Source organism: Oryctolagus cuniculus, chromosome 9 (genome assembly GCF_051225735.1).
Source record: "Oryctolagus cuniculus isolate XC-2025 breed Fujian yellow rabbit chromosome 9, ASM5122573v1, whole genome shotgun sequence".
In the NCBI taxonomy this organism is placed as follows: Eukaryota; Metazoa; Chordata; class Mammalia; order Lagomorpha; family Leporidae; genus Oryctolagus; species Oryctolagus cuniculus.
Window position 1 is genome coordinate 52,829,962 of NC_142875.1, and position 25,456 is coordinate 52,855,417.

The following is a 25,456-nucleotide window of genomic DNA, read 5'->3' on the forward strand; positions in this document are numbered from 1 at the left end:
GCAGTTTCTAGGTTATCATAATCCCTCTCTGTGTATCTCTTTCCTTATTTATAAAACTTGAACGAAGGTTCAGATTTTATGCTAAACCATTTAAGTGTGTAATTCATTGCAGTGCTAGGACAATTAAGAAATGGTGACTGGGGGACTGGTGCTTGTTGCCTGCAATGCTGGTATCATGGGAAAGCAGCAGGTTCAGATAGGCCCAGCTCCTGCTCTTGCTGTCATTTGGGGAGTGAACCAGCAGATGGAAGATTTTCTCTTTTGCTTTGTCTCTCTGTGTAACTCTGCCTGTCAAATATTATTTTTTTAAAAGAGAAATGATTCCTATTCTCAAAAGAGAATGTATCGGGCCGGTGCCTCGGCTCAATAGGCTAATCCTCCACCTGCAGCGGCTCAATAGGCTAGTCCCAGTTGCGTCGTTGGATTCTGTCCTGGTTGCTCCTCCTCCAGTCCAGCTCTCTGCTGTGGCCCGGGAAGGCAGTGGAGGATGGCCCAAGTGCTTGGGCCCTGCACCCACATGGGAGACCAGGAGGAAGCACCTGGCTCCTGGCTTTGGATCGGCACAGCGCTGGCTGTAGCGGCCATTTGGGGGGTGCACCAACGGAACGAAGACCTTTCTCTCTCTCTCTCTCTCTCTCTCTAACTTGGCCTCTCAAAAAAAAAAGAGGATGTATCATTGTAAGGTGGCCCTTACAGTCTGGTAGGTTTACTTCAGTTCTAATGATCTGTGATCCATTTATTCTGCTCTGAAGAGTGCATCTGGGAAGCAAGGTAATAACTAAAGGAAACAAAGTGATGGTGGGTGGGTTACTTTGTGACATTTGATAGTGCATTTGTTAGTGCTTGTTCCTTTTATCTGGACTGTTGCCTCTGCTGCTCAATGAGGAGACTATATTTGCTTCCTAAAATCAACAATATGTCAGAAACCACTTTGCACACTTTTGATTTCATCCTGTGTTTCCAGAAGCAGTAACTGCATTTCAAAGCCTAAGCTGTGTTGGAACATTTTAATAGTGGTTTGAACATTGTAATTCTAGAGACTCCCCCCCCCCCCCCCTTTTAGTTCTGTTGTCTTTTTTTTTCGCCTACATTGAGACCTCTTCTACAAAGTGCTACGTGGTAGTATACATACGTAGTTTTTCTTGAGGCAATTAAGAGTTTAATATTTCCTGTCACAGAAAGTTAAGAAGAAGAGTGTTAAATTAGCATTCTGCATACCACTATATATATATGCTGTTGTAAGGGATTTTTCCCCCCTCTAGTACCAATGTCATACAGATCTCTGTCATTCCTGTTTATGAAGAGGAAGCATTTGCACAGTGCATATTCTGGCCATGCATATGGTTTATAGTTAAACCACAGAATTGCCTGAGGGTACTATGCTGAAAGGCACAGAACAAATAGTGTAGATTTTGTTTGCTGAAGATCGATCATTTATAGATGAGTTGATAATTTTTTTCCAGGTTGTTTCTTACATGATAAGTTTTTCACTTTCATAGAAAGCTATGGATTTCAATAAACCCCTGTCAAGACTGCAGACCTACCTATTCAATATCATCTTTTATTTTGAACATCTTTTCCAGAAAAATGGGAAGTGATATTTATACTCCATCCTTAAACATTGTATTGCTGAAAATAGTAGGGGGGGGCAGGGTGTGGTGAAACCCTTTAGAGAATGGGTTCATGAATGACAACTTGTTAATACAGTGATAACTTGGCCTTGCAGATTTTTCAGAAAACATGGAGACCTTCATGCGTATTATGCTTTCATTGGCTTTTTTTATGCATAAGTATTACATTGTTCTCTTTTTTTCTCAAGCATGATAGTTTCCTCTCTCTTTACCCTATCCTGTTTTTCTCATTTTTCATGTTTTGTGAAATGTGAGGTATAACTTGGTTTTTGGAAGGCTGTTGCCTACTTCTCTGATTTTATTGCTGTTGAGAAATTAATTCCCACAGTGAATTAGATAGAAGTCAAGTGATTTGGTATAATGCTTCTTTACATGCACTTTGTTTTTTAGAGAATGAGTTTATATGTAATATATGTGAGTAGGTATCAATTTTATTGACTCATGTTCTATAGTTGAAGAATTATCGGGGTGGGGGTGTCTGTACATAATTTGAGATCTTCTGTGGGTCCTGCTATTCCAGTTGCTGCTATTATGTTAGGGGTGATAAACTTTAAATATCTGTTCTATTAATCAGAGAACTTGCTGGTTTACTTGGATTGATATGTGTCCTGAATTTTACAGTGGATCACAACATAAGTATATTATGTACAAGAAATTTTTTATATTAACATAATTTAAAATTACTGTATTTTTGCATTGGGCAGTTTTGTGAATAGTAATCATATTCTTTGCAATGATTATAGGTGACAACAGAATGAATAATGCTAAACATTTATGTTAGTTTTAGAACATCTTTGTGGATATACTTTCAAATCTAGAGATTGTAGAAAAATGACTTCAAACAAGACATGGAAAGCCTACTGTGAAGTACTAACATAGGCAGGACTGGCGAACAGAGACTCTCTCCACATGTCTCAATACCAGCCTAAGTAACACTCTCAAATTACTTCTTACGTATTTGGTTTCAAGCTACCCTGCTGTATGTGAAATAAGAATAAATACAGAATAGGATGTCAACAAGGCAAGCAGTTAAGTGGAATGCTGTAGGTGTTTTCATGCAACATGAAAGCAAGATTTGAAATGCCCACAGGTAATCTGTCTGGAGCTGATAGTGGAGAGTAAACTCTTTACTTTTGAAGTAGCATTCTGGTTTGAAAACAGCAACTTCTATTTAACTTCTTCCTCACTCTAACTATAATGGTAATCTTCAATCTTCTACAAGGGAGTATCTTTCCTGTTTCAATGCATCCTTGAATTTGTTATTTCAGGGCTTTCAGTGGACAGAGAAATGATGACTAAAATAGCCTGATGAGAGACCTCTGATTTAAATACCAAATTTCTTTTCCTTTTCATAAAATCAGAAATTTCCAGTATTTTTAGATGGTCAAGTGGTGGTCATAGAAATAGGCAAATGAAGAAGATGGATTTTCATAATATTTGTAGCTTTTTATGAAAGCATATTTTATATGATTTTCACTTTCATTGGAAATATTGTACTGTGTCTTAACTAAAACGGTATGTTTTCAGAATGTGACTTAAACATTTTTATTCTTCATAAAGTTGCTTTTGGTTATTTGAATAAATTTTGATTTTTAGCATCTTCAAACTTTACACACAGATTACAACCATACATACAAACAAGTTTACAAAGAAATAGACACCTATCTTTTTCTTTCCCTCATTTTTGATGAGATTATTGTCAGAATTATATGTGTGTGTGTATGTATGCAAATGCTTTCCAAATTATCACTGATAGTAGGTATTTATTTCTACCACAGTTGTTTTTCTTTAACCAGGGTGAGTTATTGTCTAGTGGAATACAGAAGGTGCCATGATTGGGTTAGTGAATGTATGGACATGTGGTTTAAATTTTAAAATGTTACTTTATATTAGAGATGCAGAGAAGTGGGGGGTGGAGAGAGAGAGAGGGAGGGAGGGAGGGAGGGAGGGATCTCCATATGTGCTATGATTTACTCCCCACCTGCCCAACAGCAGGGAACTTAGTCCAGCACTCCCAGGAACCCAACTACTTAAACTGTCACTGCTACCTCCTAGGGTACACATTAGCAGGAAGCTGGAATCAGGGAATTCAATTCATGCACTCTAGTGCAGGATGTGGGCATTCTAACTTTCATCTTAACCACTAGGGCCAGATGTTTGCTCAGAATAGATATAGCTCAATTGAGATGGAAACATGCATTTAAAAATGATGGAATGTTTTTTTTTTTTAATTTTTTTAAGCAACTAAACTTTGAAACTTATGGAATTCTTAACATCTATAGGGATGCATTTTAATGTTTTGGGAAATTCTCTAAAAGCATCCCTTTTAATTATTTTGGTTAATTTTTTCAATAGTCTTTTTTTTGTCAATCTGCATCTTCCCCCTATAGATATTTCCAGTTTCTGTTCAATGGAAGTACCTAAAATGAGGCTTATCCAGGGTTATATGCTACATGTCTTAGAGCCAGATCTGGGTAGATGAGTGGGCGAGGTGCTGACTGGTAATATTTGCCAATTTCTGTGGGGCAAATACTTTGACCATGGGTGATTCGAAACTACCAATGTGCTGTCACTAAATACAGAGCTTGGAGGAGGAAATGGGCATACATAGTTAGCTCTTACTTGCCTGTGTAAGCTGAGTTTAGTACAGAACTGCCTTATCCCATCTTAGTGCCTTGTTTCCATGAGATTGAGTCATAGTGTTATATTATAGTTATGATTATGAATGTCAATTGTAAAATACTTGCAGATATTTAGTGTTACCATGACCTTCTAACAAGAATACTGACAACATATAATTACCTTTTTCCTGTTTTTCAGTTGGGTTGAAAGCTTTGGATGTGATGGTCTTGGAATATTACTAGATATTTTGGAAAAACTAATTAGAGGAAAAACGTAAGTATTGCTAATAATTGTTTTCAATGAAGCTACATTTGTACATCCTATTACAATTTCAGCACTGATAACTTTTATGTCAATACAGGCAGGAAAATATTGTAAAGAAGAATCAACACAAAGTTATACAATGTCTGAAAGCCTTGATGAATACACAGGTATGTATGAGTTAATTAGTATTTGTCCATCACCACTTCTGATATGAATTAGAGTTCTGAAATACAGAAATTCACTTGCACTAAACAGATGTGTTACTCTTATGTACTTTGCAGCACATGATGGGAAAAAATTACTGCATTGTATTGATTCTATTTTTTTATGAAACCAATTATCTTGGGACAGGGAGAACTGGGGAATGATGGACCCTCTTCTGAAGCTTAACTCCTCATATGTTGATGAATTCTTTTCTTTCTCTGCTCCCTTCTTCCCTCAACCACCCTTCTTCCTTCTTTTTGTCTCTCTTCCTATCTTTACCTATCTTTGAATTTTCAAAAGTATATCATGGTTCACTTTAAAATAGTACACAGTTATTAAATGAAGTCTGCAATAATACCGAGGGTGGAAAGACTGGATTCTCACTATTCTAGGAATATAGAATCTGTGATGAAATTAATGTGACGATGTATGAACAGGTTCCAGAAATGGAGCAATGGCACTTGATAGAAGTAATCTTGAGACCACATAATAGTATGGAGGATCTGCAGAATTGGATATTTCAAGAGGATACATCAAAAAGGAGATATTCTTTGAGTTCACTGCTGAAGTTAGATTTATCTGACAGTGTTTCTTTCTTCCCCTTATACTGTTAATTATAGAAATTGGCATCATCCCATGCCATTTCTTCAGCTTCAACAGCTGAGTGCATCTATTCCATGATGTGTGATGCTATGATAATTGTTTTAGTTGCCTTTTTAGACATCAAAAGAAGAAATTTCATGTATGATAGGATGGTTTTTTGTTCTACAACAAAATCATCTGTGTATTTCTGATTTATTTTATACTATTTTGCTTTGTTTTTAAAAATAAAATTTTATAGGACTACATTTTTGAATATTAGTACTTATTTGTTTTATCTTTTTATTAGCTGTAACAAATATTTATAATTTTATGGCTGGCGCCGTGGCTCACTAAGCTAATCCTCCGCCTTGCGGCGCCGGCACACCGGGTTCTAGTCCCGATCGGGGCGCTGGATTCTGTCCCGGTTGCCCCTCTTCCAGGCCAGCTCTCTGCTGTGGCCCGGGAGTGCAGTGGAGGACGGCCCAGGTACTTGGGCCCTGCACCCGCATGGGAGACCAGGATAAGTACCTGGCTCCTGCCATCGGATCAGCGTTGTGTGCCGGCTGCAGCGCGCTGGCCGCAGCGGCCATTGGAGGGTGAACCAACGACAAAGGAAGACCTTTCTCTCTGTCTAACTCTCTCACTGTCCACTCTGCCTGTCCAAAAAAAAAAAAAAAAAAAACACACACAAATATTTATAATTTTAAATTATTCATGTCCAGTGAAATTTTTCTGGGGTCAGATTTTCTATTTTTAACCAAAATTTTTTTTTTTTCTGTTTCCTGAAATCAGATATAATTTTCAAGGACAATAACTAATGTAGAAATTAAACATTCTTTTTGTATTGAACTACTCGTTTTTTGAGAATTAGATTTCAGATAGATAAAGTAGCTTTTTGAATAATCTATAGGTCTTGGAGTTAGTATGGTAATATCTGAAACTGTAAGCTTAATGTTAAATTTTTGGTAAAGTTTCTTTTTATTTTTTTTTTTAATCCTTGAGACGGATAGTTTTCCTAAACTTTATTTGATCACATCTATGAGTAGAAATTTGTTAAACCTTACTATGCTGTCTTTAGTATAATTCTTCAATGATGAAAAAGAACATGAAGCCGGCACCGCAGCTCACTAGGCTAATCTTCCGCCTTGCGGCACCGGCACACCGGGTTCTAGTCCCAGTTGGGGCGCCGGATTCTGTCCCGGTTGCCCCTCTTCCAGGCCAGCTCCCTGCTGTGGCCAGGGAGTACAGTGGTGGATGGCCCAAGTGCTTGGGCCCTGCACCCCATGGGAGACCAGGATAAGTACCTAGCTCCTGCCATCAGATCAGCGCGTGGTGCCAGCCGCGGCGGCCATTGGAGGGTGAACCAATGGCAAAGGAAGACCTTTCTCTCTGTCTCTCTCTCTCACTGTCCACTCTGCCTGTCAAAAAAAAAAAAAAAAAAAGAACATGATAGTTTACTTGTTAGCAGTAATTATGTAATTAATGTAAACAGATTTAGTAACATCATTTCCCATAAAATGGAAATATATTTGGAATAATTAGGAAGAAGGAAATTAAAGATAGTAATAAGGAAAAGTTAATCTGTCTAAAAGTAACTAGAATAGAGGCTTCAGTTTGAAGACTTTTAGCATGTTGCTGTGGGATGTGTACTCACAGCAGGAGTGTCCTCTTCTTAAAGTCAGTGTCTCTTGGCGTCACCACACCTTGGGTAGCTGCTCAGCACCAAAATCCATGTAGTGTGGACTTTGCCTACAAAAACAATAGTCTCCAATGGCTGAAATTCTACTAGGTAATAATGGGCATGTGGAATGCAAATGGAAGCTGGCATTGGTCTTCAGTTTAGAACAGGCCAGTTATCATATTACCCAGAGTGGGTCCTTGACATTCAGGAAAGATACGTCCTTACACCTTCTAATCTTTGTTATGCCTCTGTAACCTACAGTAGCCTTCATTAAATGCACTTTGTTGCTAGCACTGGTAAGGTAACTTTTTTCAGAGTCAAAAATTTGTTTTGTTTTCCTTTGTAGCTTTAGTAATCCAATGAGAGTAATTTTATACAAGTAGGCAGTAGTTTTATATTCAGTTAGAGATACTGTGTAGCGGTAATCAAAACTCATTCTAGTCTTAACATAAGTACCGTATATTTTTGTGTTCACCAAGTTAGAGAACACCTCCTATAAGGACCTTTGTGGTCACAGGATGTTGTTCAAAACAATGAGATCGGGGAATATTCATATTCTACCCTTTATCACATGGTGATTCTAGGGCTTGAGGCTTTTCAGGATGGTAGGTGGTATTGAAAGAGATCAGCATCAGTATCCTTGAGTGGCAGGAGGAGCCATGTAATTTTGATTCCAAAAGAACAGGTGCTGACTAAGAACATCCAGGTGGGAATTGAAGGTGAGTGTTGGAAGTGAGCTTGACTTAATTCTCAGGTTCATTAGGACAGAGCCAGTGCTTTGGTACTTGGTGACCATTGAATGACTTTCTGAGTTGGATCAGTTAACTTTATAAACTGCTTACAGTTCCTTAGGATGATTACCAAGGCAAATTGTAGTTTTTAATCCTGTTCCTACTTTTTCATTCTGTTTCCTGTTATGAAACAGCTCAAGATAACACAAAGGCAACCATTTCCTAACTGGGTTAGCTGTCCCTTTGTCAATGTTCCCACATCACTAAGACAGAGAACTCTCTCCAAAAAATCATGCTCTGGATTCTTTGCCCTTCTATTTGTGCTTCTTCCATTGTTTCTGTTTCTTTACAGATTTAAAGCAAATGGAATATTTCTTCACAATGTGAAGGTTTCTTTGAACAAATGACACATACAGAATAAGAAACTTATAAGTAGCATTTCATAACAAAACATTTGGTTCTTAATTTGGTATCAGTTCAACTTTGTTGCTCATATGTACTGCTTATTTTGAGTTAAGCCACAGTTAATAGGTCTATAATCTGGATTAAGGCCCTTTGATTTTACTGTTTTGTGGCAAGTGAACAACCAATCTCTCTCTCTTTAGAATAATTCTCTGTGATGTGTAATAGATAAATAGTATTGTTTTATTGCTTCTGCTCATCCTCTGATATGAGACTTATCTTCTGTAAATTATAAGTGGGCCCAAGGGATGTAGGCATTCATAAATCAAAATTAACATAACTACTTATCTTCTAATTGGATCTAACATCCAGGCAGTAACAAACAAACTTTATCCTTATCTTAAATCATCCCACTTAGGTAATGTGTTTACAACTGCTTTGTCTGATGATAAATATCATTCTGATTAGAATGATACTAATATACTCAATGTGGCGGTTTCTGCACATTTATGAGTGAAGCAGTAATCTCTATGTCTGTACTACATAATAGGTGTTCAAAAGTCACATGTGGCTTTTGAACACTTGAAATGTGGCTAGTCTGAATTAACATGTGTTGGTGCCGTGGCTCATTAAGCTAATCCTCCGCCTGAGGCGCCGGCATCCCATATGGGCGCTGGGTTCTAGTCCCGGTTGCTCCTCTTCCAGTCCAGCTCTCTGCTGTGGCCCGGGAGGGCAGTGGAGGATGGCCCAAGTCCTTGGGCCCTGCACCCCATGGGAGACCAGGAGAAGCACCTGGCTCCTGGCTTTGGATCGGCGCAGCGCGCCTGCTGTAGCAGCCACTTGGGGGAGTAAACCAACGGAAGAAGGAAGACCTTTCTCTGTCTCTCTCTCTCACTGTCTAACTCTGCCTGTCAAAAAAAAAAAAAAAAAAAAAAAGTGAATTAACATGTGTTATAAGTGTAAGACATACCTGTATTTCAAATGCTTAGAGTGAAAAATTGAAGACTCAGAAGTATTTTACACTGTTTATGTATTATAATGAAACTTTGGATGTATTAGATCAGGTTTATTGCAAATACTTGTTTGCTTGAAAAACTGTACATGTGGTTCACATTATATTTCTCTTGGACAGTACAGATCTGTGCATTTACTTGAGGTGATTTCTGTCTTACCAACCTTCTTCCTTCCTTTGAAAAAGGTCCTCATGGCCTCAGTGTCTGGTTCAATATTTGGCTGTTGTATATGTTCCTGCTGAGAAATTACAAATATCTCACTGCTTTTCATCTTCTCTAGTTGACCACAATTCTATTTTTAATAATTATCAGCTGTATTGTAATAACCTTTGAGAGCTTATCTGGATTTTGTTGAGACATGTAGTTCTTGATATAAAGCGATTACTTTTATGAATTAAGAGTGCTACGTGGTCTTTGTATCTTCAGGCTTTACTAGATGTAAAAATGTATTCTGTAAAATGCTTTGAATAACTTGAAAGAACTATTTTTCTAACTCCTGACATTTAACTTCTTATTTTCAAAACCTTATAGTACGGCTTAGAGAGAATTATGAGTGAAGAGAGGAGTCTTTCCTTACTGGCCAAGGCCATGGATCCCAAGCATCCCAGCATGATGACAGATGTGGTTAAACTCCTTTCTGCAGTATGCATTGTAGGCGAGGAAAGCATGTAAGTGTTTACAACTTTTTTCTCTAGTTGTATAATTAATTTATAGATTCATTTAATGTCTCATTATCTATAAATACTCTGAGAAATATACACATGGATTCTGTTTCTTATGTTTTTTTTTTTCAGATAGAATTAATTCAAACTGTAGTTCAATGTATGTTGTCCTGTGTAAGTGGACTTGTTAGGTGATACGTGTAATGGCACTTCACTGGCTGAGAGTACAAAGGGCTTGCTCATAAAGTACATATTAGAGTTTTAAAGATCTTGATCATATATGTCAGGGCAATAACTAAAGGCTATTACATTACATATGAGCATACATCAAAAAGTTTGTGGAGAAATAGAATTCATATATGTTGGGGCTGGCATTGCATTGTCATGGGTTAAGCCACTGCTTTCAACACCAGCACCCTATATCAGAGTGCCAGTTCAAGTCCTAGCTGCTCTGTTTCTGATCCAGCTCCCTGCTAATGTGACTGAGAAAAGGCAGAGGAAAATGGCCCAAGTGTTTGGGCCCCTGCCACTTGCATGTGAGACTCAGGAGTTCCTGGCTCCTGGCTTCAGCCTAACCAGCCCTGCCCATTGCAACCACTTGGGGAGTTAACTAGTGAACTGGTAAAAACTAGTAAAAATCTCTGTCCCTCCTTCCCTGTCCCTATTACTTGGTTTTAAATAAATAAATCAAATCAATAAATTTTTTAAAAAAGATTACAGTGTTGCCAAGAAAAATTAAAATCCATAATACGCATTTCCATGAAATTTTTGAAGACATATACATATTAAAACATCCTTTCTTTTAAAGAAGATTGTGGTTCTAATTATAAGGAAGCATTTACAAATTGTTTAAAACACATTGTAAAAGGATAAAAATGTAAAAACTGAGGAACCAAAAGAACTAACAAATATCCTTCTCATGTAAGTGTAGGCAGAGATCTTTAGGTGAAAATTTCTTTGTCTGGAAATCAGCTCTACTGTAGCTGATGGGATTAAGCCAGCTCAACTTCATGGCCTGTGTTGAAGAGTGAAAGGCACTAATTCAGGCTTGGCCCTCTGCCTCCTGTAAAGTGCCTGTAGTGTGTATCTGGGGAAAGGCTTAGCTGTACCCAGCTGGCAGTCCCAAGTATGCACAGTTGTAGGTTCACTTTTCCAGTTTAAAATTGCTTATGAGTTTTGGTATATAGATCAAATACAAATTTTATTTGCTCTCCATTGTATTTTCTGAGTTCCCCCTCCTTTTTCCATCCGCTGTGCCTGCTTAGTGCCTACTCCCTCCTCCTCCCTTTTCTCCTGCCTCCTTTTTGGACTCCGCCTGCCTTGTTGTACCTTCTTCTTTTGGCTCTTCTTTTGCCACCTTCTTCATTCCTCTCCTTTGTCCTCTTTATCCTCTACTTTCTCCCTTAGCCCCCCTTTAGTATCCTCCTCCTCCTTCTTTCATATTAGTTTTGCTTCTTGTCTGTTAGGATAGATATCAAAGTGCTATCTATTTTTTAGTACTACATGCCAGTGTCCAGAAATGATGAGCTTCTACGGTATGCTAGGTGTGCTGTTAACTATGAACTATTAAGCTACTTTTTTTTTTTTACAGAGGAGGCAATATAGTTCTTAAAAATGATAATGAGTATATTATATTTGAGTTTTTATAATGCTCACATGTGTTTTTGGCTATTACACATTTACTTATCATTGGGAGGCATTCGAATGTAGTTGTTGAGCATGTGTATGGGGCTTACTACCCAGACTATCTGATTTCAGATCCTTGCTCTACAGTTTAGTAGATGTGAGATATTGGACAAGTTGCTTAACCTTTTTCTGCTTTAGTTTCCTAATCTATAATATGGGTTAATAACAGTACCTACTTTATATAGCTGTTCTGTACTTTATTTTTTTAAAAATTTATTTATTAGAAAGAGTTACACAGAGAGTGAAGGAGAGGCAGAGAGAGAGAGAGAGAGAGAGAGAGAGAGAGGGAGGTCTTCCGTCTGCTGGTTCACTCCTCAGTTGGCCGCAATGGCTGGAGCTGCACTGATCCCGAAGCCAGGAGCTTCTTCCCGGTCTGTCTTGCGGCGCAGGGGTCCAAGGACTTGGACCATCTTCTACTGCTTCCCCAGGCCGTAGCAGAGAGCTGGATTGGAAGTTAAGCAGCCGGGACTGCTGCTGCTCATAATGGGATGCCGGCACTGCAGGCAGCAGCTTTACCTGCTATGGCACAGCACCGGTCCCTTTATACTTTAAAATGAGTCAATATTTGTAAAGTATTGTGAGGAGAACCTGAGATGTGGTATATATTATGTAAGTGCTTGATTAGGAGGCATCTTTATGACTTACTGTCAAGGACAAATGAATAAAAACATATCATGCTTAGACCAGTGTTTTGGTACATACTATGTGCTTAGTAAAGCTACTTCCAAGTATTATTGGTTGTCAGGATATATTGACTCCTTTTGTAGGATGAAGCAGTTGGGTTATTTGCTACTTGGAATTCAATTAATAGATTTAAAATTTCTAATAGCCTCGAGGACGTTTTAGAAGCTTTAACTTCAGCTGGAGAAGAAAGAAAAATTGACAGATTTTCTTCAATTGTTGAAGGCCTTCGGCACAATTCAGCTCAACTGCAAGTAAGTTTTACATACATAAAATCTGTTTTTAAGTGACATATCATCCAGATTGTTTTGTGACTGGCTGAGTATCTTATGAAGTTGTACATGGCATTTATCATTCTTTCACAGCATTATTTTTAGTGAGTATATAGAATTCTAAGTTGTGCTGTGTCATCATTTATGTGGTAGATACATCTTGGTAAATACCTATGATAATATTTTAAGGTTACTTTTCTAAGAGTGGAATTATTAGGTTTTTCTGTAAGAAACTATCAAATCCTATGAATTGTTTATTCTCAATCTCATTAATTTATTAGAAATTTTAAAAAGTTTTGCCAGTTATGTGAATTATGCCTCCTGTTTTAATTTTCTTAACCAAAAAGTTGAGAGTTTGCATGAGTAATAATGAAACTCAGGGTAACAGATATTTTCAAAAGTACTTTCAAAAAGTCTCATTTAAACTTAAATATTAGTATGAAAGCTAACTACTATTCACTTAATTTCTCCTTTAATAAAAGGACACAAGGGATTTTCATTGGTATAATTATTGTTATGAGCAGTGCTAATCAAACCTGAACATCTTTAAAGAAAATATTTATACCTAGTTTTAAGCTCCAGACTTTAAAGTTTAATTGGGGTTGCTGGGACCTGGCCTTTGGGTGTTCTAAGAAGGATCCTCAGATGACACTAATGGGTAGTTAAATTTGGAATTTAATGTGCTAATTGATATGAAATAAATGCATTTCACAGGTAAAAGAAGTAAAATGTTGCTTTTATTTTTTAAAAAACCTCTCTGTAACTTGGCCATTTTATTATTTCTAAGTGTAATAGGAATAGAAAATCAAACCTTAAAATTAAAATGCAAATTAAAAATTTAAAGTTATTATTTGAAGAAAAATCAGAAAATGTTAGAAACTGTGCAACTAATGGATTTATTATGACATGTCAGGTGACAGTGTTAGGGCTATTGAGGAACCCTGTGGCTGGGATTGTTTGTCTCTGCAACAGGCAGGCCTGACCATCTGTGTGTGTGTGTGTGTGTGTGTGTACACACACATACATGTATATACATATACATATATATGGCTTTTGTTGCTGTTTTCCTACTTCCTTTCCTGGCTCCTTCTTCCTTTCCTTTTCTGTTTCCCCCTGTTTCCTTTCCTTTCCTCTTCTGTATTTGTCATTTTATCTGGTCTCCTTAGTATGTTGTCACGTGATGCTTTTTTTTTTTTTAAACCATCCTTTTTTCACCTTGTGCCAGCCTTCCTATTCACTACGGAGGAAGTATTAACATCTAATAAAGTGTGAAGATATTAATGAGGGTAGTCCTAAAGGAAATGTTGTGAAGTTAAACAATTAGATTATCCAAAGGTGTTTTTTTCTCCAAGCTCTATGAATCTGTAATATTTTCAGAATAAAATGTATTAAAAAAAAGTTTGGTATAACTGGGTCCTGTCTTTTTCTTTACAGCAGTGTTACACTACTTGAAGTATTTAAAGCTTTGAAAGATGGAATAAGGAATGCCTAGTTAAGAACAAAGCCTAATTCTGTCTAGTTATTACATGATCACCTCATTAATTGACTATTAAATCCAATACTTGGTTACATGGGATATTACATTTCTCTGGATAGGAGTTATTAAATTAAATCTATCTAATTTTAATTTCTTTTTAATTTGAGAGGCAGAGACACACACACACAGGGACAGACAGACAGACTTTCTATCTGTTGGACTTCCCAAATGCCTGCAATGACCAAAGCCAGGATCTGGGAACTCACTCCAGGTCTCCCATTTGGGTAGCAGGAATTCAACTTCTTGAGACATCGGATTTTCTCTCAAGGCGCACCTTAGCAGGAAGCTGGAGTCAGGAACAGAGCCCAGACTTGAACCAAGCCATGCCTACGTGGGATGTGGGTGTCTTAAGTAATGTCATAACTGCTAAACCAAATGCCTGCCCCTGATGTTAATTTTTAATTGACTGTTATAAGAAGTCAACTAATATGAACTTGAAAGGCAAACTATGTGAATTGAAAATGTCTTTGGGTAAATTTGTCATTTCTTTTATGGGTTATTACTTTTATTGTAGGTACTAACCTGGAAAAATGACATTTCTATAGTCATGAATTTTTATTTAGCCAATGAATATCTTTAGAAAGAGTCCTATCAATTAAAAGTTTGGAATTTTATAGAAGACATTTAGACTTGAAGAAAACTTTAAACAACTGTTTATCTAAAGATTTGCTGTTTTAAAGTGATTTTAAAAACTGATTTATTCAGATAAATGTCAAAGTTTGCATCTTTAAAGTGTATGTTATGAGTTAAGACACTTGGCGTAGCTGTTAAGATATGGTTAAGACACTCATCCTCTACTGGAGTGCTTGAATTTGAATCAGCCTGTCTTCTGATTCCAGCTTCCTGCCAGTGGGCACCCTGGCAGGCAGCAGGTGATGATTCACATATTTGGGTCCTTGTGCCATCCATGAAGGAGATCTGGGTTGAATTCCTGGCTCTCAATTTTAGCCATATAAAAAATGAAACAGAGGATGGCAACTGTTTGTCCTAGTCTCTGTGACAGATAAGTAAAATGTTTACAATTTTGTTTTTTTATATTGACAATTTTAAAACCTTTACCATAGTAAATTTTAGAACCATTTTATTGTTTCCAAAAGAAATCCCTTATCCCTTTAACTGTGTTCCTGACCCCACATTCCCTGTATCCCAAGACAACCACTGATGGACTTTCTGTCACTATAGCTTTGCATATTACATGCTTTTCACATAAGTGATAAACATGTAATATGTGGTTCTTTGTGATAGGCTTCATTCATGTAACATAATATTTTCAAGGTCCCATCCATGTTGGAGTATGTGTCACTATATTTTTTATTGCCACATAATATTCTTTTATATGGGTATTCACATTTTGTTGTTTGGTTCAGTTGGTGGACATTTGAGTTGTTTCCACTTTTTGACTGTTATGAATATGCTCTGAACATTTGTGAAGATGATTTTTTTTAAATGTTGATTTTCCCTGTTTGGTGGTAAGTGAATAGAGGTAGGGAGCAGGGGCACTAGCAGCAGGATTTTTCTTGGATAATTGTGGAGTCATATATTTGATTCCCATTCTTGAAAATTTTTGAGTGGTTACTCAATTTTATAAAAATAAATGCTTTAGTTGATGATGATAATGATTTTTTTTTAAGATTTATTTATTTGGAGAGCAGAGTTTGCAGAGAGAGAGAGGGACAGAGAGAACAAGCTCCCATCTGCTGATTTACTCCCGAGATGGCTGCAATGGCTGGGGCTGGGCCAGGCCAAAGCTGGGAGCCTAGAGCTTCCTCTGTGTCTCCCATGCGGGTACAGAGGCTCAAGCACTTGGGTCATATTCTGCTGCTTGTCTCAGGCCATAGCAAAGAGCTGGATTGGAAGTGGAGCAGCCAGGTCTCAAACCAGTGCCCATATGGGATGCCAGCATCACAGGTGGTGGCTTTCCCCTCTACACCACAGCACCAGCCCCAGTAATGATATTTTCTGTTAAACTTGGTAGGTTTGGAAATTTATGAATGTCCCTTATAATTTTTTTTCTTTTGTTTGAAAAATCAGTAACTTGGAGAGAAGAAGAGGGAAAGAGAGAGAGAAAGAGAATCTTCAGTCTGTTGCTTCATTCCCTATATGATCTGCAAGAGCAGGTCAGGGCTAAGCTGAATCCAGGATCTAGGAACTCCAACCTGGTCTTCCACATGGTGGCAGAGACTCAAGTAGTTGCCTTTCTAGGCAATTAGCAGGAAGTTGTATAGGAAGCAGAGTAGCCAGGTCTCAGGATTCGAACCTGTGCTCAGGTGTAAGGATGCTGACATCACAAGCAGAACCTTAACTTGCTGTGCTAAAAAGCCTGTTTTTATCAAGAAGTGAATATTTATCAAGAAGTGAATAGTCATTAGCACATCATCTACATTAATTTATGTCTCATTTTTATGATACATTCAGGTTAAATTTCCATTGCTCTTGATAAAGAAGAGACAATGGGAAGAATTGTTCAAGCTTCTTTATTTCGTTCAACTTTTTTGTTGTAAATTTTCCCTCTTTAGTGAGTTTTTCCTCATTGTTTTAAAGCTTAATATGTGAAATAGCTAGAAGGTGGTAAGCTTAAGCATATAAGGTACCATTTTCTAGAGAGATAACTTAGATTTTAAAAAAAGTATATTCTATTTTCTAATTACTAATTATGTTCTATTTCCTTTAAAATTACCAAGCAACACTTTCCTAATATATGAAAATACTTTCTTCTTTATTTTCCCCAAATAAAGTATATTTTAGAACTAGCTTGGCTATTAATTTTCCCATAAAGCTGGTGTGCTAAGTGCTCATTTCATTCCATTAGCTATATAATTTGCATTTATTAAAATGTACTAGTCTGGGTGATATCAGCAAATCACCAAATTAAAAATAAAACTTGTTTGTCACTGAATAAGATAAAAACCAATTGTTTGCTTTTAAATTAGAGAAACTCGGAGGTAGTAACAAAAAATTCTCATTGTTCTTTCATTGCGAAGTATATTTATAGCAAAGTAGTTTTTAAAGGAGGATTGTTTTTCTTGATAGTCTGATCATAATAATAAAGATAATTTACCTGTGATTATGATAGAATTGAGTATACTTTTTCCCCATTTGATGTAGTAAGAAAATGAAAAGCTGTTTACCTGAAATGAAATAGTTTCAGGCCTTAGAGTCTTATCAGAAAAGAAAGTATAGATATGAATATGGGGCTTAAAATAAGCAAACATTATTTTCTTTTCTCAAATATATCAGACAGGGTTATCCTGCTGCAAGCAACATAATCCCCTGTAGGTGACTTAGGCAGAAAATGCTACTGGGCACCTTACAGATTTTTTTGGAGCCTCAGGAAACTCCATGTGGATAATGCATCACTAGAAGTAATGCAGAACAAAAAGGCCATACTAAAGTATGGCAGTATTGTCATGGAAACCCTTTTCCCAACGCTCTGCCCTGGTCAGCAAGGGGACACTGGGAACTGACTGACCTCTTGCACAGCTGTCCTAGGGCATCATACACTCCACCCTTAGATCCAGTGTTGCTGTGTGTGATCAGCCCTTGACATTGTCCAGCTCTTTTTGGTAGAAGATGATTGAAATAAATCTGGGTTCAACAATTTTCAGTTTCTGCTATACTTTATTACTTTGATTTCTCTCCTCTTTTCTCTTCTGTGTGTCTTCCATATTGTCTTTGTCAGAGCCATACTTTGCTAGGTTATCAAAAGCATATTTAAATTCCAAGGAATTGTTAAAATCCTTTTTTGGTCATAAACCTGGTTGCACTGTGGTATGTTTTGGCAAGGGAAGGAACCATGGGAGTCCTGGAGATGCTTGGCTTTCCTCTGTGTGTCCTCAGGCCTGCAGTGATGGCAATCTGGACCTTCCTTGTCCTGTGGTGTCTTTCTGATCCAGTTCCCTTGCACTTGGGACTGTGGGTATAACGAACAGGAAAGATCCGAGATTTTTTTTCCACTTGTAAAATAATATATTAGTCTGCCAGAGTTGTATGCATGCTATCAGAAAACATGAACTCTAAGTAAAAAACAAAGGATTTTATTGTCACTCATAGCAATAGTACTTTCCTGATCAATTTTGACATCCAGAGTGCGATATGAAAATGGCCAATTTCAGTAGGATGTGTTTGAGGAGAGAAACCCTGAGCTTAGAGGATATAAACTTTATATTATGGGCAGCATAATACCTGATTAATCTGATACATAGACTGTGATTAAACCTATTCAGTTTTTCTCATAGGGTATTTAATTAAGACTTCTGATCAATCTGATTCCAAATAGTAAGAAGAAGCTGATCAGAAACACTGATGCTCAGTCTTGCCTTTCAGGTCTCAGAGTCACTCAACTGAACAATTTCTGTAGCCCAACAGAGTCTACGTTAGAATGTCAGATGTCTTTCTCCGTAAAATTTTTATTGTCTTTGCATTTGGCCAGAGGTATTGATTCAGATACTGAGTAATGTATTAGGCATTGCCCAGACTCCTCCTTGTTGAGCAAGGAGGCTATATAGGGCACTTGTTTCATTCATAAAAACCCTGAGTGCCTTCCAGGGCTGATACAGTGTCATTGATCATTTCAGTTAAAATCAGAAACAGTTTTCTAGTTGTGTGACTTCCATTGTAGGGATCACTGCTTTCCTGTACTTAGCCAGGTTTACTTGATTTTGTTTCCTCTATCCTTAAATGTTCAAAATTTACCAAAGTTTTATTTTGACCAAGTAAAGATCTTTCTGTAATGAATAGTCCTATAAAACAAAAAACAGTCTCTGTTATCTGAAGTTATTTGCAATATCAAGTAAGTTGTTTTCACATTTAAGAAATGAGCACATGTAGAATATATGGTATTCGTGGAGGTTTTTTTTTTTATTTGACAGAATTAGTGAGAGAGAGAGAGAGAAAGGTCTTCCTTCCATTGTTTCACCCCCAAATGGCCACTATGGCTGGAACTACGCCGATCCGAAGCCAGGAGCTTCTTCCTGGTCTTCCACACGGGTGCAGGCGCTCAAGTACTTGGGCCATCTTCCACTGCCTTCCTGGGCCACAGCAGAGAGCTGGACTGGAAGAGGAGCACCCAGGACTAGAACCCGGCGCCCATATGGGATGCCACACCGCAGGTGGAGGATTAACTAAGTGAGCCACGGTGCCCAGGGATTGTTTTTAAGACAATCATAGAGGCATCCCAGAAGGATGTAGAGATCAATTTGTTTTACTTCCTCTGTTTGACTGCTATTTTTGCAGAAGTTTACATAAGTAGATTGATTTTTTATTGACTTGTACTTCTATATCAAAGATATTAAGATAGATTGGGAAATAGTTTGCCATGATTGTTATAAACATTAAAGAAATAACAACATAACCTAATATGAACTCACGTTATCAGATGGAGCACATCCAGATATAAACTAATGATTATCATTAGAATTCACTGCCAGTTGTCTAAGTTTATATGCTTCTTCATTTATGCTACAGTAAAAACTGAAAGATAAAGTTAACTACTGTCTGAAAGGTAACTCTAAAGTTTCTTAATTAGCCAGTTAATTAGTTGATTAAATGACTACTGTGTACAGGACTCTGCTGGATATTGGAACTGCATAGATGAATGAAATACATTCCTGCCCTTTAGACACATATACTCAAAATGTAAAGCTACCTAACATGTCACATGAAAACTGCAACACTAGCAACTTCAACAAACAGCAAGAAGGCTGTAAGAAAAACTGATGATGTCCTAGGGGGAGGGTCTTAATAAACATTTTTAAAAATCTAAGTTCTGCTTTATTTCTGGTCATGTAAGTTATAGCCTCTTGAAGCCTGCAGTTTCTTTTTGTATGGGATGCCTGCAGTTTTCAAGCTCTTGTTTTCTTACAGTGTATCATTTATAGAACATTCAATTGGAAGGATAATAAAATTATGCAATTTTATATTTGATGTACTTTACTGTTTCTGTGTTTGTTCATATAATATAGACTGTTTAGTTTTTATTGTGAATTAATACTAGTATATAGAATTTAAAAATCTTTGGAGTTTCTTTATTGGTACTGGAGGGAAAATATTTCCTGTTTTTTTTTTTTTTTAAGATTTATTTATTAATCTGAAGGCAGAGTTACAGAGAGGTACAGAGAGAGAGAGAGAAAGAGAGAGAGATGTCTTCCATTCACTGGTTCACTCTCTAGATGGCTACAATGGCTGGAGCTACACTGATCTGAAGCCAAGAGTCAGGAACTTCCTCCAGATCTCCCATGTGGGTGTGGGGGTCCTTGGGCCATCTTCTACTGCTTTCCCAGGCCATAGCAGAGAGCTGGATTGGAAGTGGAGCAGCTGGGACTAGAATGGGCGCCCCTATGGGATGCTGGAACTGCAGGTGGTGGCTTTACCCATTAAGCCACAGCGCCAGCCCCCTGTTATGTTCTTAACTTTCCCAATTGACAACATTGCAGACATTTGTCCCACTCTTTGTATTTATCTTTTTGGCTGCTCACTTTTCCAACCTTCGACTGTGTGGGCTTTGCTGATCTCAGTCTTTGTACTGCATCTTCAGTCTAATGCTGTGCTGGAGGAAATCCTCAGCTATTCCAAATCCTGGAATGAAACGTGCGTACACTTTCCTCTGGCTAGAGGTTATATTGCTAAAAACACTTTGTCTCATGGAAGATCCTTTTCTGATGATTAGATGAGTGAAAAGTGAGTTTATGTTGTTTTCCAAAACATTAGAATTGGACCTAGAGATAATTATCTTTATATAGAAACTTGTTTTAACCAGAAGTCGAGAGGGAATATTTCTAATGTGATAAGATGCATTTGGAACAAAGAGCATTTCTAGAGCCATTTCCAATTGTATACTTAAAAAGATTGAAAAATATTTGAAAGAGGGAGAGAAAGATAGACACTCTGAGATCTTCAATCCACCGGGTCATTCCTCAAATGCCTGCAACAGCCTGGGCTGGCCCTAGATAAATCCAAGAGTCCAGAACTCAATCTGGGTCTTCTAAGTGGTGGTAGGAGCCCAAGTACTTGAGCCATTACCTGCTGTTCCCACTGTGTGCATTAGCAGGAAGCTGAGATTGGAAGCCAAGCCAGGACGCCAACCTAGGCACCCTGATAAGGGATTGGGGCAGCTCATGTGGCATCTATACTTCTGGGCCAAATGCTCACCCCTAATTCCATACTTATGTTTACTGATTGCATATGGTACATGTGAGACTGCAGTTGTTTTCTTACTAGGAAAGCAGCTTTATCCATTTGTAGAAACTAAACTTGTCAAGTCACCAGTGTTTTCATTTTTCCAAATACAGTGATAATTGATTAGTCTTCTTGTTTGACTGCTTTTGACACAATTATTACTGTTTCCCTGTTGAAACCTCTTCCCATAATTCCAGGTTTAACCTATGCCACAGGCTGGTGCTACAGCTCACTAGGCTAATCCTCTGCCTGCGGCGCCGGCACACCCGGGTTCTAGTCCTGGTCAGGGTGCTGGATTCTGTCCCGGTTGCTCCTCCTCCAGTCCAGCTCTCTGCTGTGGCCCGGAAGGGCAGTGGAGGATGGCCCAACTCCTTAGGCCCTGCACCCACATGGGAGACCATGAGGAGGTATCTGGCTCCTGGCTTCTGATCAGTGCGGTGCGCCAGCTGCGGTGCGGCCATTGGAGGGTGAACCAATGGTAAAGGAAGACCTTTCTCTCTCTTTCTCATTGTCCACTCTGCCTGTCAAAAAAAAAAAAAAAAAAAAAAAAAAAGCCTATGCCACAGCGCCACCCTCCCTCCCCCTAGTGAGTTCTTATACCTCCTCTTCCTATATTACTCCCTGAATAATTTCACTTGGGATTTTGGCTTTTACATGTTATTGTTGAGCTAGTGTCTGCTGTATCTGATTTGCTTGTCAACTTTCTTTCTAATTGTCTTTTGAATCATCAATAGGTATTTCTGACTTACATCTCCAGAACTGCAGTCCTGATCTTTCTTTCCAATCTATTACTTCTTAGGTCTTTTACATCTCAATACATAACAGCTTTGCCCCTTACATTGCTCAGTTCAAATGCATGGAGTCAATCGTGGCTTATTTCTCTCTCTTCCAGGAATTTCATTTTTTCACAGTTGTGTTTCAAGCACAAAAAAACAATGTCTGGTACCTAGTAGTCACCGATACATAGTCTTTGAAGAAGTGAAGTGCAGGTACTAATCGCAGAGAAGGTGAATTGCAATTTGATGCCCAAAGGGTAGAAATTAGTGATGCTCTTGGGAGAACCGAAGTTCTTTGTTTACTTACTCTCATCAGCATTACAGGGAGGTAGGTTTTGGCATGTCTTGAAACAATTTGGGTAACATAATGCAAGTTAATAGAGATCATATGCTACATTTTTGGAATATCAAGCCAGAGCATGATTACTTTATGCCTCATTACTTAATGATGAACATCACTCTCATTTCTCAAGTTTCTTTTTCTATCCCCAGTTGTCACAAAACATGTACTCAGTGATTATTTTTTAATGAATTATTCCTATTATATGTTCTCTTCTAAAATCTGTTACTTTCCTTATGTTTTGTAGATCTGTTAAGAGTACTGCTTTATATGTAAACAACAAATTGGGGGGGGGCCTATAATCTCATTTATTTTAACTCATTCTCATCAAATTCTGTTTTTCTTTACACTTCAAAAATTGTTCAAATCCTAGTCTTGTTCACTGTAGTTACTTCTACACTAGCTTCTGAACTTGAATCTATTATCTATTATTGTTCTTCCTTTGCATAAAATACTTAAGATTTTCTACTATTTCCCATTGAATTTGAACTTTGTGGCTCAACACACAAGACTCCTCTGTCCCTACTTTTCTTATCTAACCTCATATGTATTAACTCCTTCTCCAGCTCCCTCCCCTTACAAAGTAATACTCATGAAATTTGAATTTGTGGTAATTCTTGAATGGGCCATGTCTTTGTATAATGTTAATTCTTCTCCTTAGAACATCCTGTCCACTTCATCAAGCCACCTTCCTATTGATCCTTGAAGCAGGACTGTTATTCAGTGGTCTTTTTTCTTCTTTAGTGTCTCTGTATTCCTATCCTATGCCAAACATAACTCTTATATAGCGCCCATTATATTTTAATTATTGTACCTAGTTGGCCTCATTGGGACAGATGACACATCCCAATTATTTTTGTAGTTCTAGATCCTTTTCTTAGTGTTTCCAGTAACTGATTGGGATTTCATACATTCTGGACTGGCATCATCATCTGTTGGGGTGGTGAATGAATATTAAACCATGTCATACTACAGGACTGTAAAACTTAATATATGTGTTAAAAGCCGAGAGGCATTCTTTGGTCTTTGTCTTCATTACAAAATTTTTCGCCTGTAAAGGACAAAAATATTTTGGTGACTGTATATTTGGACATATGCTTGCTTGATAGAAACTAACTGAAGAGCTTTTGTTGGCCATTGTAATGGGAAATTTTTATTGGAATTGAGAAATAATTTTATAAATTCAACTTAAGTTCATTATTTTAATTTCCTTTTCTATTCTTCTATGGAGAATTACCCTTTTGAATATTTCCTAGACATAATCTGGATTATGTTTCTTCATTTATGACACTGTTATCTACATCTTACTTTCAGGATACTATAATCTACATATCTTTCCATTGAGTTGAAATATGCTGCTAATTTTTATGTTGCTTGTATTTGCTGCTTTCTTTGAGTTGCCTGTAATTCGTGTACTTCTAGAAACCAGATGACTCGGACTGATTTACTTTCTCAGAACGTAGAGAAACATTATATGCTCTTTGAGATCTTTTAAAATTACATAGCATTGCTGGGCAAAAAATCTGGGTACAGGGTAATGACTGGCAAGGGAGTGCAAGGAAAACATTTTAAACTTTTTGACATGGACTGGTTACAGCTGAGTGAATGTACATTGCAAAGGTAAACTCTGTTTTAAGTTTTGCTTTTTTGAGAAGTATGTTTTCCTTTTTGCTCTTTCTTCTGACTTATTTTCCACCCTTACTTTAAGCAATCTTATGTTTTGACAGTAGAGACATGCTGGTCAGATTTTTGTATTTTAGATATCAAATATAACAATTACTATATATTTCAACCAGCAGGAATGAGACCCCTGTTGGTGTCTTAATCTAAAAATGGCACTTTAAATTCATATAAAACCTAGCCTTAAGGGATGGAGAAAAGACAATTTAGGGACCAGCATGAGGTTAAACATATTGATCAGTAGTCCAGTAGTTTTTGCTAGACTTTGGGTAGAATGTAGACTTGGAAAAATAACATTATCAACAACCACAAAGAATACTTTGCTGCTCTAGAGGGAATCTTTTTTGCTTCCATTGTATGGATTTTAGATGATGAAAGATACAGTTCAGCCAGGGGTAAAGGTAGAGGAGTTGAAAGCTGGAGTGTCAACATGAACTGAGAAATGTTGTGATTTTTAATTTTCATAATCTATAGTGTAATCCTTATATTAAAGCATTTTGTGAACTATATAATTTATTTCTGTGCTAATAAGCAACATACAGTAATTTAGAATCTTTGCCAAAATGAAAGAAGTACTACCTGGTCAATTAACTTTCAGGACTTAATTATGCAGTGTTCATTACATAGTTTTTAGGTCTAACAATCCCATTAACCACATTTAGGACTCTGTTTACCTTCAAGTCTGTGGGACTTTGGATTTCTCTGAATGAATGGGGAATTGTTTTATTGCCCTATTCTAAATATTATCCACCCAGTTGATATTTAGTTTTTAACTGGGATATGTTCAGTTTCTGATGTATACAAATGAAATGATATTATTGGAGAAAATCCCAACTTTTGGTTTAAGTGCATTTTTTTAATGGAAGGATTCCAATGGCTATTGTTTCTTCATTTCCCTTTCACCTTAATAACCTCCAAATAAGTAGGAAATAAAACACTCCAGTGAAACTATATTTCTTCTTTAATTGGTATTTGACCAAATTATTTTACTTAGAAATCCTTGTTTTAATAAGTTGTCCTGTGAGAGAAGATATTTGCTGTTACTTGGGGGGAAAAAACCTTTTTTTTTCCCCAATTTTGTTACTCTTTGTTTAATGTTGGAAATCAAGTCTGTGTCTCACTGTGTAATCTGTTGTAGGTAGCTTGTATGCAGCTCATCAATGCCCTTGTTACATCTCCTGATGATTTGGACTTCAGGCTTCACATCAGAAATGAATTTATGCGCTGTGGATTGAAAGAGATATTGCCGGTAAGTGCCCTGCAGTCTCCTTATTAATATTTAAATTAGAAGAGTACTTGAGAGGGGGAAATTTAGATAAATTACCTTCAAGAATAATTTATCTGTGGGAAAAGCCTTGAGTATAAAAATGTATTTCTGAAATGTAGATATGATTATTGTTTAACAGTTTAAATATTAAATATAAATCAAGGTGAATGGTTGGTTTATTGTTTATATGTTTTTCATTAATTCTTTTGCATAATTAAAAACAAAATCATTCATCATAATTTCTATTTAATA

At 37.2% G+C, this 25,456-nt stretch overlaps 1 protein-coding gene across 5 annotated transcripts in view; it reads left to right on the forward strand.

The window, feature by feature from the left end:
* Window positions 1–25,456, forward strand: part of DIAPH3 (diaphanous related formin 3) — a 544,053-nt gene that overhangs the window by 150,607 nt on the left and 367,990 nt on the right. For all 5 annotated transcript variants that reach the window (XM_051850009.3, XM_051850008.3, XM_089303626.1 and 2 more), the window contains 5 exons: window positions 4,452–4,526; window positions 4,615–4,684; window positions 9,662–9,798; window positions 12,308–12,413; window positions 25,076–25,186. In XM_051850009.3, the coding sequence (XP_051705969.3) occupies window positions 4,452–4,526; window positions 4,615–4,684; window positions 9,662–9,798; window positions 12,308–12,413; window positions 25,076–25,186 (499 nt within the window). The remainder of the gene's footprint in view (window positions 1–4,451; window positions 4,527–4,614; window positions 4,685–9,661; window positions 9,799–12,307; window positions 12,414–25,075; window positions 25,187–25,456) is intronic.